Source organism: Dendrobates tinctorius, unplaced genomic scaffold (assembly GCF_039654945.1).
Source record: "Dendrobates tinctorius isolate UK_male_01 unplaced genomic scaffold, ASM3965494v1 ptg000315l, whole genome shotgun sequence".
NCBI classification, from domain to species: domain Eukaryota; kingdom Metazoa; phylum Chordata; class Amphibia; order Anura; family Dendrobatidae; genus Dendrobates; species Dendrobates tinctorius.
In genome coordinates, this window is record NW_027361982.1 from 719,087 (window position 1) to 735,862 (window position 16,776).

At 49.6% G+C, this 16,776-nt stretch overlaps 1 protein-coding gene across 1 annotated transcript; it reads left to right on the forward strand.

The window, feature by feature from the left end:
* The first annotated feature begins 518 nt into the window (after positions 1-518).
* ITM2A (integral membrane protein 2A) lies at positions 519-7,876 on the forward strand. The gene is made up of 6 exons (XM_073561175.1): positions 519-685; positions 4,976-5,110; positions 5,195-5,380; positions 5,526-5,636; positions 5,743-5,893; positions 6,744-7,876. The coding sequence occupies exons 1-6, from the start codon at positions 608-610 to the stop codon at positions 6,830-6,832; spliced, it is 750 nt and encodes a 249-aa protein (XP_073417276.1). The 5' UTR covers positions 519-607; the 3' UTR covers positions 6,833-7,876.
* Positions 7,877-16,776: the final 8,900 nt, after the last annotated feature.

The window sequence follows — 16,776 nt, forward strand, 5'->3', positions numbered from 1 at the left end:
CACAGTATATACAGGGGGCTGCTCTATGTACATATGAGGGGGTACACAGTATATACAGAGGGCTGCTCTGTGTACATATGAGGGGGTACACAGTATATACAGGGGGCTGTTCTGTGTACATATGAGGGGGTACACAGTATATACAGAGGGCTGCTCTGTGTACATATGAGGGGGCACACAGTATATACAGAGGGCTGCTCTGTGTACATATGAGGGGGTACACAGTATATACAGAGGGCTGCTCTGTGTACATATGAGGGGGCACACAGTATATACAGAGGGCTGCTCTGTGTACATATGAGGGGGCACACAGTATATACAGAGGGCTGCTCTGTGTAAATATGAGGGGGTACACAGTATATACAGGGGGTTGTTCTGGGAATACATATGAGGGATCCAGTGTAAACACGAGGCCTCACACACAGCTCTGCTTTCCCATGGTCACGTGACAGAATGTAACAGGAAGTCTCCCTGCTCTTGATACAATGTGACACTTGTAGCCCCGCCCCTGCCTGGAACAGCTGATGTGGGCGGGGCCCTGCTGTTACTACTGCGTCACCCGGCGCCGCAGAGTCAGTGAGGAGTCGGACTGAGCTCGTGGGTCACGATGGTGAAGATCGCGTTCACTTCTCCCTTCTCCACCAAGGAACCGGCCAAGGACGCGCACTGCCTCGTACCGGACAAGGTAAGCGTCCTCCCGTGATCTAACAGGCTGGGGCCTAGTGACCGAATCACCTGACGCCGGAGACTACAGGCCGAGTCCGGACGGTGACCCCCTCACATAACTCCGGGGCGCTGTGTCTATAGATGGGGCGCCCCCTGTATAGAACACCCAGGGGGGTGATGTGTGGATAATGTGGGGGACCCCTGTTAGAACACCGGGGGGTGCTGTGTATATAGTGGAGTTACCTGTTTACATAATAGTGGGGGGGTCTGTATGAATATAGTGGGGTGACCCCTGTATAGAACATTGGAGGGGGGCTGTGGATATATTGGGGGGGGGGGGACCTGTATGATGCATTGGGGAGTGATGTGTATATAGTGAGGGACACCTGTATAGAACACTGAGGGGTACTGTGTATATGTGGCGCCCCTGAGGCTCAGTCACCACAGAGGTACTGCACCTTCTCCTAAGGTGTAGTGCCCCACCATCCAGGTAGGCTGGGAACTCCTTTCCACACTCCAACACCTGCACCCCACACACAGGATATTTCAGCAGGGACCCATCCATGCTTTATGCTGGAAAGGTCATAGGGTGCCTCTTGTGGTCCCTGGCTTCGTAACACGAGAGGTGCTGGGGAGGCGGGTGGAGTTAGATATATAAGAGAGGGAAGGTGTAGGATTTCAGGTCAGTCAGGCGAGGGTCTGAGAGAGAGAGAGAGAGAGAGAGAGAGCAGGCTGACAGCAGGTCAGCCTGAGAGGAGCTCAATGCGGAGGAAGGCAGTCAGTCAGGAGAGGCTGATGACTGGTCTTAGTGGAACGAGCTCCTCAGGGAAGGAAGAGAAGGAGAAAGAGACGTAGACTGGAGACTACAGATTCCATAAGAGAGAGAGATCGGAATGAAGGAGAATAGAAGGACGGTGGGAAGCAGGTTGAGAAAGATGGAGAACCCTTCCAGTCCAGAGCGCAAAGGCCGGGGTCCGGTCCCCGAGGTTGGCTGGATCTTTATGTCCGGCAACAGACACCGGAGGATTAGTGAGCCGCTAACTCCTTGCTCCCATCATAGACTTGGGACACAACAGCAACTGACTAGAGAGCTGGGACGCAGTGAGGAGTCCCTGAAGCAGGCTACAGGTGTCTGTCATACAAGTAAAGACTAGAAACACCTAGAGAGAGGCATTCCAGGGTAACTAAGTACTGGAGTGCTTCGCACCTAAAGGCGCATTGGAGGAGTCGTTCAGTAAGGTACATGTTGGCAGAGTGTGGAAGGGAGAATCCTATCCTGCCTGGAGGTTGGCTGGAGCCCTGACCTGGAGAACACAGTACGGAGGCAGGCAGTTGTGTGAACTGCAAACAGTGAGCAAAGCTTTGGAACCGCATACTCGGGTGTCTTCCAGTTATTCCCGCACCACTACATCTGGGTACCAGCCTCCATACCATTCTGCGCCTCTCCTCATCCATTGCACCTACACTGCCCTGGGACTACAGCTCCACCTGTGGGGAGCTATACCATCTCTGCTGCACCACACCATCAGTCCCAGCAGATCTGTATGCAGCGTTGGCTTACCATCTTACTTGCCAAACACCACGGGTGTCGTCACGAACTATTCATATAAACTTTAACACCATTAACATCACCGCCATTGATATTGGGCACCCAGATCCACGGACCGGGTCACCGCTGCTGTGACACATTCCCGCCTTGATATCGGCCCGGTACCGAGTACCCTGCTGCCCTGGGTGTGCGAGGGCGACCCATATATAGTCGGGTGAGCCGTCTTCATAACACCAAAAGGGGTGACCTGTCTACATAGCACTGGGGGGGGGGCGGTGATATATATATATATATATATATGTGTGTGTGTATGTGACCCATCTACATAATATTGGGGGGGGGGGGGGGGGTTGTGCTGTGTATATAGTGGGATGACCTGTCTACATAACACCGAAAGGTTGGGGGGGGTCAGCGGCGCTGTGTGGATATAGTGGGGGGGGGGGGGGGGAGACACTGTGTATAGTGGAGGGACCTCTGAATAGAACACCGGTGGTCTGTTGATATGGGGGGGACCCCTGTATAGGATATGGGGGGGACCCCTGTATAGGATATGGGGGGGACCCCTGTATAGGATATGGGGGGGACCCCTGTATAGGATATGGGGGGGACCCCTGTATAGGATATGGGGGGGACCCCTGTATAGGATATGGGGGGGACCCCTGTATAGGATATGGGGGGGACCCCTGTATAGGATATGGGGGGGACCCCTGTATAGGATATGGGGGGACCCCTGTATAGGATATGGGGGGGACCCCTGTATAGGATATGGGGGGGACCCCTGTATAGGATATGGGGGGGACCCCTGTATAGGATATGGGGGGGACCCCTGTATAGGATATGGGGGGGACCCCTGTATAGGATATGGGGGGGACCCCTGTATAGGATATGGGGGGGACCCCTGTATAGGATATGGGGGGGACCCCTGTATAGGATATGGGGGGGACCCCTGTATAGGATATGGGGGGGACCCCTGTATAGGATATGGGGGGGACCCCTGTATAGGATATGGGGGGGACCCCTGTATAGGATATGGGGGGGACCCCTGTATAGGATATGGGGGGGACCCCTGTATAGGATATGGGGGGGACCCCTGTATAGGATATGGGGGGGACCCCTGTATAGGATATGGGGGGGACCCCTGTATAGGATATGGGGGGGACCCCTGTATAGGATATGGGGGGGACCCCTGTATAGGATATGGGGGGGACCCCTGTATAGGATATGGGGGGGACCCCTGTATAGGATATGGGGGGGACCCCTGTATAGGATATGGGGGGGACCCCTGTATAGGATATGGGGGGGACCCCTGTATAGGATATGGGGGGGACCCCTGTATAGGATATGGGGGGGACCCCTGTATAGGATATGGGGGGGACCCCTGTATAGGATATGGGGGGGACCCCTGTATAGGATATGGGGGGGACCCCTGTATAGGATATGGGGGGGACCCCTGTATAGGATATGGGGGGGACCCCTGTATAGGATATGGGGGGGACCCCTGTATAGGATATGGGGGGGACCCCTGTATAGGATATGGGGGGGACCCCTGTATAGGATATGGGGGGGACCCCTGTATAGGATATGGGGGGGACCCCTGTATAGGATATGGGGGGGACCCCTGTATAGGATATGGGGGGGACCCCTGTATAGGATATGGGGGGGACCCCTGTATAGGATATGGGGGGGACCCCTGTATAGGATATGGGGGGGACCCCTGTATAGGATATGGGGGGGACCCCTGTATAGGATATGGGGGGGACCCCTGTATAGGATATGGGGGGGACCCCTGTATAGGATATGGGGGGGACCCCTGTATAGGATATGGGGGGGACCCCTGTATAGGATATGGGGGGGACCCCTGTATAGGATATGGGGGGGACCCCTGTATAGGATATGGGGGGGACCCCTGTATAGGATATGGGGGGGACCCCTGTATAGGATATGGGGGGGACCCCTGTATAGGATATGGGGGGGACCCCTGTATAGGATATGGGGGGGACCCCTGTATAGGATATGGGGGGGACCCCTGTATAGGATATGGGGGGGACCCCTGTATAGGATATGGGGGGGACCCCTGTATAGGATATGGGGGGGACCCCTGTATAGGATATGGGGGGGACCCCTGTATAGGATATGGGGGGGACCCCTGTATAGGATATGGGGGGGACCCCTGTATAGGATATGGGGGGGACCCCTGTATAGAAAACTGGGGGGGACCCCTGTATAGAAAACTGGGGGTCGCTGTGTGGAAATAGTTGGGGGGACCCCTGAGCAGCTCCTTTTTAGTAGTGTTGGGCCTCTGTGTCTTATTGGTGTCTGGTCACATGGTGCGCTGATAGAGGACACGCCCACCGATTGTCATCCTATCCTCTGTCCCTGCTCCCGCCGCCGCTCTTGGTTGCGCTGTCTGCCATTGTTCACACATGGTCTGGTGCCCGCCTCTTGCCGTTTTATCTGATCTCCATTTATTATACAGATGTCCTTACTTTACCATTTGTGCCTCTTTCCTCGCAGCTTGTAGCGCGGCCCTCGCTCCTCCTGTGACTGTTCTTTTATCTGTTACTTTGTCTCCCTTCTGTATAGCGCTGGGAATATGTTGGTGCTATAGAAGTAAATGATCATCTGTCTTCCTGGGTCCTAGTGCCCGTCCTTTTATCGGGCTGATGTGCGGTTCTTCCATTTTATTAAATGGCCGGTGTCTGCTTTCCTGACGTTTTTTTTTTTTTTTTCTTTTTTTTTTTCTTGTCCTGTATCTTACAGGATCCTGAGGTCGCCACTAATGTTCCAGACACTAACTCCACGGGGCGCTGCCTGCTCACCCTCCTGGGTCTGGCGTTCATTTTGGCCGGGCTGATTGTTGGTGGTGCCTGCATCTATAAGATCTTTATGCCGCGGGTGAGTTGTGTGGCATCTGAAGTCGCCATGTAGTCGTGCTCTCGGACCCTCACAATACGTGTCCCCGCTTCTCCCCTGTTCCAGCACCACAAGATATTTGAGGGGCAGCTGTCATACATCGATCACACGGATGTAGACGAGGAGCCGTACTACCTGCCCGTGTCCGAGGAGGCTGACATCCGGGAGGAGGACAACGTGGCGCTGATCAATGTGCCCGTGCCGAGCTTCTCCGAGGGCGACTCTGCGGCCATCGTCCATGACTTCGACAGAGTAAGTGACCTGATTGGTCCCGGGATGGATATACTGGGCTGAAGGGGTTATATTGAGGGGCTGACAGCTACTCCTAGGGGCTGTATAGATATATTGGGGGGGTTGTGAATATTTTGGGTTGCTGACGTCTCCTCCCTCCGCTCAGCTCCTCACAGCTTACCTGGACTTGCAGCTGCAGAAATGTTACATTATCAGCCTGAACACGTCGGTGGTGCTGCCGCCCCGTAACCTGATGGACCTCTTCATGAAGCTGGCGGTGTGTGTTTTCTCCCATCCCCTCAGTACTTGTAGGATATTTAACCTTTCATACACCCTGCTGTAGTCGAGGGTCCCCTGTAACAGCTGCTTCTCCTGTACCCCAGAGCGGGTCCTACCTGCCGCAGACGTACCTGGTGCGTGAGGAGCTGGTGGTGACGGAGCGGGTGGATGATGTGTCTGAGCTGGGGATCTTCATCTATCAGCACTGTGTTGGCCGGGAGACCTACCGACTGCAAAGGAGGGACCAGATCATAGGTAAGACCCCCCCCCCCCCCCACCCCATGGATAAAGGGGTACCCCAGACCTCGCAGGGTCGCTGGGGCTGTGACTGCAGTGCAGACTTCAGCCTATGGGGGAGCCGGACGCAGGGTCTGCACCTAGTGGTGTCACTCAGGGAAAAGCTGTCACTAGAGTTGAGCGACTTTGGTCGGATCGGGTTTCGTGAAACCCGAATGAAACAAAATTTGAGTCGGATGAAACTGGTCCGACTAGGGCAAAAAAAAGTCGGAGTTTAGTCCGAAACCCGACCCAAAAGCAAGTCAATGGGGAATAAAAGTCGGCATTGAGTGGATGAATGTCAGTCATCGTAATCCCCTCTCTGTTGATAAGGAAATGTATAAATTCCTGAAAAGACAGGACGTGGGAGTATTTTCCCAGTGACCTCCCACCTTGTAAAAATACATGCCACTTTTTTTTTTTTTTTTTTTTTTATTTAATCCCAATGTGTTGCAGCTGTTGAACAGTGACTCAAACATGGTATTCCAGCATGGCCGCTCATCCATAATACCTATCTTTTAGAAAGAAAAGATAAATGTTGACTTTCTTAGTGGCCCATCCACACTCTGCAGTTGTGTTGTCTCAAGGGCTGATAGTAGCCGGTGCGGTTGTGTTTTCTCTGGTTGCTGCTGTTGGACAGACGCCGGCTGTGGGGACCAGACATGGGACGTCCTACATTGCAGAGGGGTTACCGGGCCGCTCCCCTATAAATGCTGCACAGTTGTAGAATAAGCATCCTTTCCCCCTCGCTCTCCACTTGCGGGGTCGGTGAATGTACCAGTGTCGGGTTTGGGTCTCCCTGACCGCCATCTCTGCTTTTGGTTTTCAGGCTTCCAGAAGCGTTCAGCGGAGAGCTGCATGGAGATCCCCCACTTCGAGAACACGTTTGTGACGATGACCCGGATCTGTCATGAGTGAGGCTCGTGTCGGCGGTAGAGGAGTCGGCGGCTCTTCCAATCATTTTTAACCTGTGCAGTGATAATCATTCTTGACCTGTGCTCCTGCTTTGTAGCTTCTGTATGGACCTGACGTGACTGCGCCTCGCAGGCGACGCCAAACCTCAGGAATTCACCTAGAATTAGCGGCCGTAACCTCACTGTCCCCACGACCCGTCACCTGCCGGTGGCCGCTGCGCCGTCCCGGTGACCGAAGATTAATGTCGTTACTTCTAGATAGGACTCATCGTTCTGGTGCATGTTCCCTCTGTGTGCGGCTACTGTACCTCCTGTATCTGCTGCTTTTCCTGACACTGAGATTTTCTTAGAATGAAGTTTATATTTTGTCACGCGCGCGCCCCGCACCCCTTCCCAGTTATATGCACCCCTATATCTAATGTGGTGGAGTATATAGCGCTTCCCAGCAGCAGCGACTGCAGCGTTCACCTCCAGCATCGTCTCATTGGTTGATGGGTATATTACATGCACCTGGGGGGTGCAGGTAGCACAGAGGGCTGCGTATGGGGGTGCAGGCAGCACAGAGGGCTGCGTATGGGGGTGCAGCTGACTGGTACCCTGTGATGGGTGAGTCCGGATGTTACTTATGTCAGTCATTGTATGTAGGGGAGGGGGTCTATCAGCGGGTGACCTCTACCTTTGGAGCCCCCAAATCTCACCACCCCCCCCTTTACAGCAGATTCACCCAGCAATAACGTATGTGCCAATATTATCCTCATCCCCTCGTGACCATGTATGGTGGCTGGAGGGGGCATCAGTTTATTGGAGGAAGATGGTAAGGGGCACTGGCTTATGACAGGTGAGTGGTCTGGGGTGTTGCTGACCAGAGGAGGGGTCCTGCCTGCAATGAAGTCAGTATTTACCAGCAGTGTTATAATGTGACAACCCATAATTGGGATGCTTTTATACCCCTGTGTGCTTGATGTATATGATATGGATGGGAGTGAAGAGGTTAACGCTGCTCTGCTGCTGTAAAATGATTGACCTTGAAATAAAATTTGTTTCTCTACTCGGGCTTCTACCGTACTCTGTAATACCCTTATTGGGGCACATGGACCTCCTATAGAGTGGTAATCTGCCAAAAACATTTACCCATGAGCCAGAATATACAGCAGCTCCAAACCCTTCCTGGACCCTAAGGGTACGTGCACACGCTGCGGATTCTGCAAAATCCGCAGGTCAAAAGACCTGCGGAATATCCTGCGGTTTCACTATATCCACAATGGAGGAGATAGGAAACCGCTGCGGTATCCGCAGAAAGAATTGACATGTCAATTCTTTCTGCGGTTTAGAAACCGCAGATAATCTGCATGGAAAATTCCGCAGAATCCGCAGCGTGTGCACACACCCTAACTGGGGCGTCCATTAAAGATTTCCCCTTACCCACTTCCTGTGGATTGAGAGCAATGAAACTTGGCCCAGTTATTAGTCTGCCTCTTCATAGGTGCCACCTAGGGACACACACTTCTCACATGTCTCTGCACACCTCGCTTGTAGAAGTTGACAGGTTGCTCCAAAAGCCACGTTGTGACTTGGGAAATCAGAGTCTCACCAGGGAAATGCTTGCCCTTTAAGAAATAACTTCATTGTTGGAAAGAGGTGGAAGTCCGATGGCGCGAGGTCGGGTGAATAAGGCCGGGATCACACATGCGAGAAACTCAACAAGTCTCCCATGTTAATACCTGGCACTGGGACCAGAGCGTGCGGCTGCATAGCAATACATGTAGCCGCATGCTCTGCTCCCGAGTGCCGGGTATTAACATGCGAGACTCGTCCGAGTTTCTCGCATGTGTGATCCCGGCCAAAGGTGGGATGCAGTAGAATTTCAAAGCCACAGGAGCATCCTGCCATTTGGGCAACATGCGAGCTGTGAACTGGTGCATTGTCTTGCAGAAGGCAGACACTTTTGGTGAGCATGTCACGTCTCTTGATTTTGATGGCCTCCTGCAATTGCCGCAGCAGTGCAGCATAGTATGCCCCAGTGATCATGGTACCCTTTGCTAGGAAATCCATCAGTAGTACTCCATGCTGGTCCCAAAATACTGTGAGCATGATCTTGCCTGCCGAGGGCTGGGCACGTGCCTTCTTTGGAGGCGGTGGGTCATGATGCTTCCATTGCATCAACTGGACTTTAGTCTCTGGATCATAGTGCTGGACCCAACTTTCATCCTGTGTTCAGTCTGTTGTCTCCTGGTTTCCATGGCACATCGCCAATAGTGCCTGAGAGCATTCGACTCATTCCTGATTCTGGAAAGGTGTGAGCAGATGGTCTTGGATGATTTTTTTTCCCGCAGACCCCACACTAAATTTGACATTTTGGGCTAGGTGGTGAATGGTTACGTGATGATTTTCCAAAATGGCGACCTCCACTTGCTGGATGGTGTGCTCATCAATAGCAGAGTAGGGTCGCCCTGGAATTGGAGCTGTTTGCACCGACTCGGAGCCTCTGCCATACTCTGTGACACCCTTATTGGGACACACGGACCTCCGATAGAGGGGTCATCTGCTCAGGAGCCAGAATATATAGTGGCACCAAAGCCTTCCTGCACACTGATCGCAGTGCGGCTGTCAGACGAGCCTGCAGCAACGTATGACAAATTCCTACAAGCCGAAGAATGATGTGTGGCTGAAGAACTGCTCTGCACCCCTAGCCCCAGTGCGTGGGTCTATGGAAGCTTTGCTCTGGGTGTGGTACCCAAAAGCCACCAGCAGATGGCAGCGGCTCACCAGGAACGCTGCACTGGCTGTATGGTGGCATTTCCAGCACAACCATTTAATATTTTGTGCTGTGCTCACTTTCATTCTCGTTGTTACGATATTTATCGTCTGCCCAGAATTTTCTACATATAGGGCATGATTAATTTGCATTTTTTTCCTTGTATTTTTCGATAGATTTTGCATCAAAATGGTTTATGAATGAAAAAATGCTTTTTATTTTCGTCTATTAATTTTAGACCTTGTAGGGTAAGTTCCCATAATGGGTATTTGCTAAAAAAAAAAATGCAGCTTCCTACAGCTCCAGCAGATTGGATTTCTCTAAAACTCGTACCTACTGTACTTTTTTTTTTTTTTCTTTGAATGCTGTGGAAGTGGATTTATGGAGCGTTGTTGAAATCCATAACAAGTCAATTTCTATTGCTGTAAATGTGCTGTATATATTTATTTGTGACTTTTGGCTGTAGACTTGAAAGAGATGAGGAAAATCCGCAGGTAAAAGGCGCAGATGCATTTTATTAGTTTGTTTCTGCAACTAAACAGCAAGACAATCGTCTCCTGATCGCTGACGACATTCACCACTTCCTCTGTTCGGCTTCTAAAACTAGAAGAGAGGAAGGCGAAGATGTGACGATGAGACACCGGACGCCTTGAAGCTGCCGAGTGTGGAAAATCTGAGAGATTCTGCAGAGGAGGATGGAGTGAGGGGAAAGTACCGTGCCAAATCTGACCGCAGGGGCTGCAGCACCATAATACGGCACGTCCCACACAGCCGGAAACTTTTGTCACTTCTGTCATTATTGCATCATCTACAGCACAAGCTCATTATATATTACTGCGGACAACCTGCCCGTACATGATGTGTGAGCAGGTTGTCAGCACCACCCCCTGGTGATGACATCACTGATGTAATGATGTCATCGCATGAGCAGACTGTTCCTCCTGCTGGGGACGCTGTTGTGCATGGTGGTGCTGGGTTCGGGGCTGTGATGGTCCCCTGCGGCCCCTGATGTGATATCTGCTCCTCTTTATTTAGGACGTTATGTTGGGGGGTCGCTGACATCAGTCACATTTGCCCCTAATGACTGGTACAAGTTTCCGGGCGCTCAGTTATCTGCACATTTAACACTTCAGGATTTTTTTTTTTTTTTTAACAACAATCGTGTTTCACTTTCCTCTGAACTCTGCTTTTTACTGTGAGAAATGAGAAACCGTTCTATAAAGAGAAAACCACAGGAAATAGACGCAGCAGACAACAGCGAGAAAACCGCCCCACCGGGCCCTGCACCTTCATCCACAACCTGCCAGGAGCCAAGCAAACAGCGGAACAATCGCATAGAACGTTCCAGAACTCTGCACTTACATCAGCGAACTCCGATACATCCTGTGATACGTGAAAGACACCCAGAGCTGCGCTCACTGTTCTGCTGTAAAGATTCACAACTGATCACACACAGTGAGGGGGTGACGTCGGTGAAGAATCATGGAACACAGAAAAAGGGGGAAGCAAAACTAACAAAGTGACACCTCGAAGTATAGAAAGTAGCGCTCATTCAAATCATCACTTCGTGCCTAAAAATGTCCGCAACATCCTCAGATCGATATTTAGCAAAGTAACAAACGACTAAAATAATTGCCATGTTACATTTTATTTAGTTTTAGCACATTTCATCCCCTTGTGCCGGTTCCTTTAGTGCGTGGACTCCGGAGCTTGAACTTGAGGGGATTGTGACCATTTATTTGCAGGTTCATGTCGATTTGTAGGATGTCGTTGTTAGGCTGGAGTCACAGTTGCAAGTGTGATGCGAGTAACTAGTGCCTCAATATCCGGCACTCGGGAGTGGAGCGTGCGGCTGCATAGAAATACATGCAGCCACACACTCCGGTCCCAAGTGCCAGCGGCAGTGCCGGGTATTGATACGAGAGACTCACCTCAATACCTGGCACTGCCGCCGGAGCTCGGGACTGGAGTGTGTAGCTGCATAGAAATACATGCAGCCACACACTCCGGTCCCAAGTGCCAGTGGCAGTGCCGGGTATTGATACGAGAGACTCACCTCAATACCCGGCACTGCCGCCGGAGCTCGGGACGGGAGTGTGTAGCTGCATAGAAATACATGCAGCCACACACTCTGGTCCCAAGTGCCAGCGGCAGTGCCGGGTATTGATACGAGAGACTCACCTCAATACCTGGCACTGCCGCCGGAGCTCGGGACTGGAGTGTGTAGCTGCATAGAAATACATGTAGCCACACACTCCGGTCCCAAGTGCCAGCGGCAGTGCCGGGTATTGATACGAGAGACTCACCTCAATACCTGGCACTGCCGCCGGAGCTCGGGACTGGAGTGTGTAGCTGCATAGAAATACATGCAGCCACACACTCCGGTCCCAAGTGCCAGCGGCAGTGCCGGGTATTGATACGAGAGACTCACCTCAATACCTGGCACTGCCGCCGGAGCTCGGGACTGGAGTGTGTAGCTGCATAGAAATACATGTAGCCACACACTCCGGTCCCAAGTGCTGGCGGCAGTGCCGGGTATTGATACGAGAGACTCACCTCAATACCTGGCACTGCCGCCGGAGCTCGGGACTGGAGTGTGTAGCTGCATAGAAATACATGTAGCCACACACTCTGGTCCCAAGTGCCGGCGGCAGTGCCGGGTATTGATACGAGAGACTCACCTCAATACCTGGCACTGCCGCCGGAGCTCGGGACTGGAGTGTGTAGCTGCATAGAAATACATGTAGCCACACACTCTGGTCCCAAGTGCCGGCGGCAGTGCCGGGTATTGATACGAGAGACTCACCTCAATACCTGGCACTGCCGCCGGAGCTCGGGACTGGAGTGTGTAGCTGCATAGAAATACATGTAGCCACACACTCCGGTCCCAAGTGCCGGCGGCAGTGCCGGGTATTGATGTGAGAGACTCACACCAGTTTCACGCATTGCACTCGCAAGTGTAACCCCGGCCTTACAGATATTTTGGGTTTAATTTTTAGCCATGGGAGTGATGATTATTGCTTTGAATAAACTACGGTGCCTTGAAAATGTATTCTTACGCCATGAATAGTTTCCACATTTTTTTCACATTACAGCCACAAAATTAAAGGTAATTTAATAGGATTTCATGTGACATCAACACAAAATATCAAGTATTAGTGACGTGTAAAGGAAATGATACAGGGTTTTCTAACTGAACATTGTAATCCTATAGTCTCTACACTATATCAGATTGAGAAGTGTTTGCAAAAGTTTAATAAAACAAATATCTTTATTTTAAACAACTCTAAAATACATGTAAATTCAAATAAAAAAAAAAAATGAATGAACATGGTGACTCAAACCACACACATAAATAGGCCAGCTAGAGCATGACGCATATATGCACAGGGAAATGTCTATGTGAGATGAAACACATGAGATATTGGCTGTTTTGAAACAATTACTGAGATGCAGTCATAGACTGTCGTGATAATCCAATGACACGCCGCTACTGCCCTATATTTGCACTGATGTATCTATATGAAGACTGATCCACATTACCACCTGTTTAACCCTAAGATCTGAATCTGTTATGGATTTAGCATACATATATTAACCTGTTGTGTCAAAGTGCACATGCATGGGAAGATGCAGTATCTGTGCTATATAATGAAAGAGGATTAAAGCAATACCACCACTATTTTACTACGTGTTGCAACACATCACAGAGTGCCATTAGTGTGTCACCAATATATTATAATTAAAGAGAGTTTAGTACCACATGCGAACACATATTACCTGGGTCTGCGCCGCTCAAAGAATACGCTGCCAAGTGACACGCTGAGCCTCCTGACCCCGATGCCTGTTTCGCGAGTGCTTCTTCCTGGGAAGAAGCACTCACGAAATGCGCGTCGGGGTCATATATTGGTGACCCACTAATGGCACTCTGTGATGTGTTGCAACATGTAGTACACTTTGGCACAGCAGATTAATATATGTATGCTAAAGCCTTAATACAGATTCAGATCTTAGGGTTAGACAGGTGGTAATGTGGATCAGTCTTCATATAGATGCATCTGTGCAAATATAGGGCAGTAGCGGCGTGTCATTGTATTATCACGACAGTCTATGACTGCATCTCAGTAATTGTTTCAAAACAGCCAATATCTCATGTGTTTCATCTCACATAGACATTTCCCTGTGCATATATGTGTCATGCTCTAGCTGGCCTCTTTATGTATGTGGTTTGAGTCACCTTGTTCATTCATTTTTTATTTGCATTTACATGTATTTTAGAGTTGTTTAAAAATAAAGATATTCGTTTTATTAAACTTTTGCAAACACTTCTCAATCTGATATAGTGTAGAGACTATAGGATTAGTATGTTCTATTATTATGTGAAGTGTTGCCCTTCCTTGCTTTAATGGGCATGGGTAATATGTTTACCATAGGGTTTTCTAATTGTATGAATCTGAAAATTGTGACGTTCACTTGTATGCAGCCCCCTTTAGTCTGATGCCCCTAAATAGAATCCTGAGTGACCAATCGCCCCCAGAAGTCACATAATTAGTACATTACGTCCTCCTGGGTGTGATTTCTTCTCAGTATAACTACAGCTGTTTTGTGAAGGCCTTAGAGGTTTCTGAACATCAGGAAACAAACAGGATCAGGATCATGAAAACCAAGGAACCCACCAGACAGTTCTGGGATAAGGTCGTGGAAAAGAGTAAAGCCGGGTTAGGCTATAAAAAAAAAAAATAGCCCAAGATCTGAACATCTCATGGAGCACTGAGCAAACCATCATTCAAAAATGGTAAAGGTAAAGCACAACTGCAATCCTACCAAGACATGGCCGTCCACCTAACTGACATCCCAACCAAGGAGAGCACTAATTAGCACTAAGGAGAGGCCCATGGTCACTTGTTAAGCTGCAGAGATCCACAGCTCAGGAGGAGAATCTGACCACAGGACAACTATTGGACAGCGGGGGAGCCGGTCGTTGGTAAGTATCACACATAGCGATATCGCTAGCAATATCGCTATAACGTCACAAAACCAGTGACGTTTTAGCGATATTGCTAGCGATATCGCTTAGTGTAAAACCCCCTTTATGCACAGCCCATGGTCCTCCATATAGGATACTACACAGCTCATAGTCCTCCACATAATATAATGCACAGCCCATGGTCCTCCATATAGGATACTGCAGAGCCCATAGTCCTCCATATAGGATATTGCACAACCCATAGTCCTCCATATAGTACACTGCACAGCCCATAGTCCTCCACATAGGATACTGCACAGTCCATAGTCCTCCACATAATATAATGCAGAGCCCATAGTTCTCCATATAGGATAATGCACAGCCCATAGTCCTCCATATAGGATACTACACAGCTCATAGTCCTCCATATAATATAATGCACAGCCCATGGTCCTCCATATAGGATACTGCAGAGCCCATAGTCCTCCATATAGGATACTGCACAGCCCATAGTCCTCCATATAGTACACTGCACAGCCCATAGTCCTCCACATAGGATACTGCACAGTCCATAGTCCTCCACATAATATAATGCAGAGCCCATAGTTCTCCATATAGGATAATGCACAGCCCATAGTCCTCCATATAGGATACTACACAGCTCATAGTCCTCCATATAATATAATGCACAGCCCATGGTCCTCCATATAGGATACTGCAGAGCCCATAGTCCTCCATATAGGATACTGCACAACCCATAGTCCTCCATATAGTACACTGCACAGCCCATAGTCCTCCACATAGGATACTGCACAGTCCATAGTCCTCCACATAATATAATGCAGAGCCCATAGTTCTCCATATAGGATAATGCACAGCCCATAGTCCTCCATATAGGATACTACACAGCCCATAGTCCTCCATATAATATAATGAACAGCCCATAGTCCTCCATATGGTATAATGCACAGCCCATAGTCCTCCATATAGGATACTGCACAGCCCATAGTCCTCCATATAGGATACTGCACAGCCCATAGTCCTCCATATAGTATACTGCACAGCCCATAGTCCTTCACATAAAATAATGCACAGCCCATAGTCCTCCATATAGTATAATGCACAGCCCATAGTCCTCCATATAGGATACTGCACAGCCCATAGTCCTCCATATAGGATACTGCACAGCCCATAGTCCTCCATATAGGATACTGCACAGCCCATAGTCCTCCATATAGGATACTGCACAGCCCATAGTCCTCCATATAGGATACTGCACAGTCCATAGTCCTCCACATAATATAATGCACAGCCCCTAGTCCTTCATATAGTATAATGCACATCCCATAGTCCTCCATATAGGATACTGCACAGCCCATAGTCCTCCATATAGGATACTGCACAGCCCATAGTCCTCCATATAGGATACTGCACAGCCCATAGTCCTCTATATATTATAATGCACAGCCCATAGTCCTCCATATAGTATAATGCACAGCCCATAGCCCTTGGACGGACATCCAGTGGAATGTTTATGCTGGAGTCGGCGGGCCCCTGACCGCTAGGCGCAGTCGCAACTGTGAGCACTGTTGTTATGCCACTGAATGTAGGCTTTAGATCAGAGTATATTCCTGTCTGTGAACGGTCCAGTCACCATCCAGACCCAAATCCCACTGAGAATCTGTGATAAGATGTGAAAATTACTGATCACAGACGTCTCCATCCAATGTCAATGAGCGAGAGCGAAATGACAAAGAGGAAGGGGCAAAATGTCACCTCTAGATGTCCAAAGCTAGAGAGACAGACCCCAAAACACTGTAGAGAAAGGGATGGAATATAAATGTACCGAACAATGTTCAGATTTGTAATTTTTTTTAAATAATACTTTCCTTTATACATCACAAATACTTAGTGATCGTATCACCTAATATCACAATAAAATACATATTAGTTTGTGGGTGTAATGTGGAAAGGTGTGGAAATATTTGCAAGGTGTGAATACAAGCACTATATACTTTATATATACAGTGTAGGTGTGACCATTATTACTGTATTGCTATTTTCTCTTTTTCTGACATCAAGAGCTGCACTCACTATTCTGCTGGTGTAATCACTGTGTACATACATTACTGATCCTGTACTGATCCTGAGTTACATGTTGTATTATACCCCAGAGCTGCACTCACTATTCTGCTGGTGCAGCCACTGTGTACATACAGTACATTAC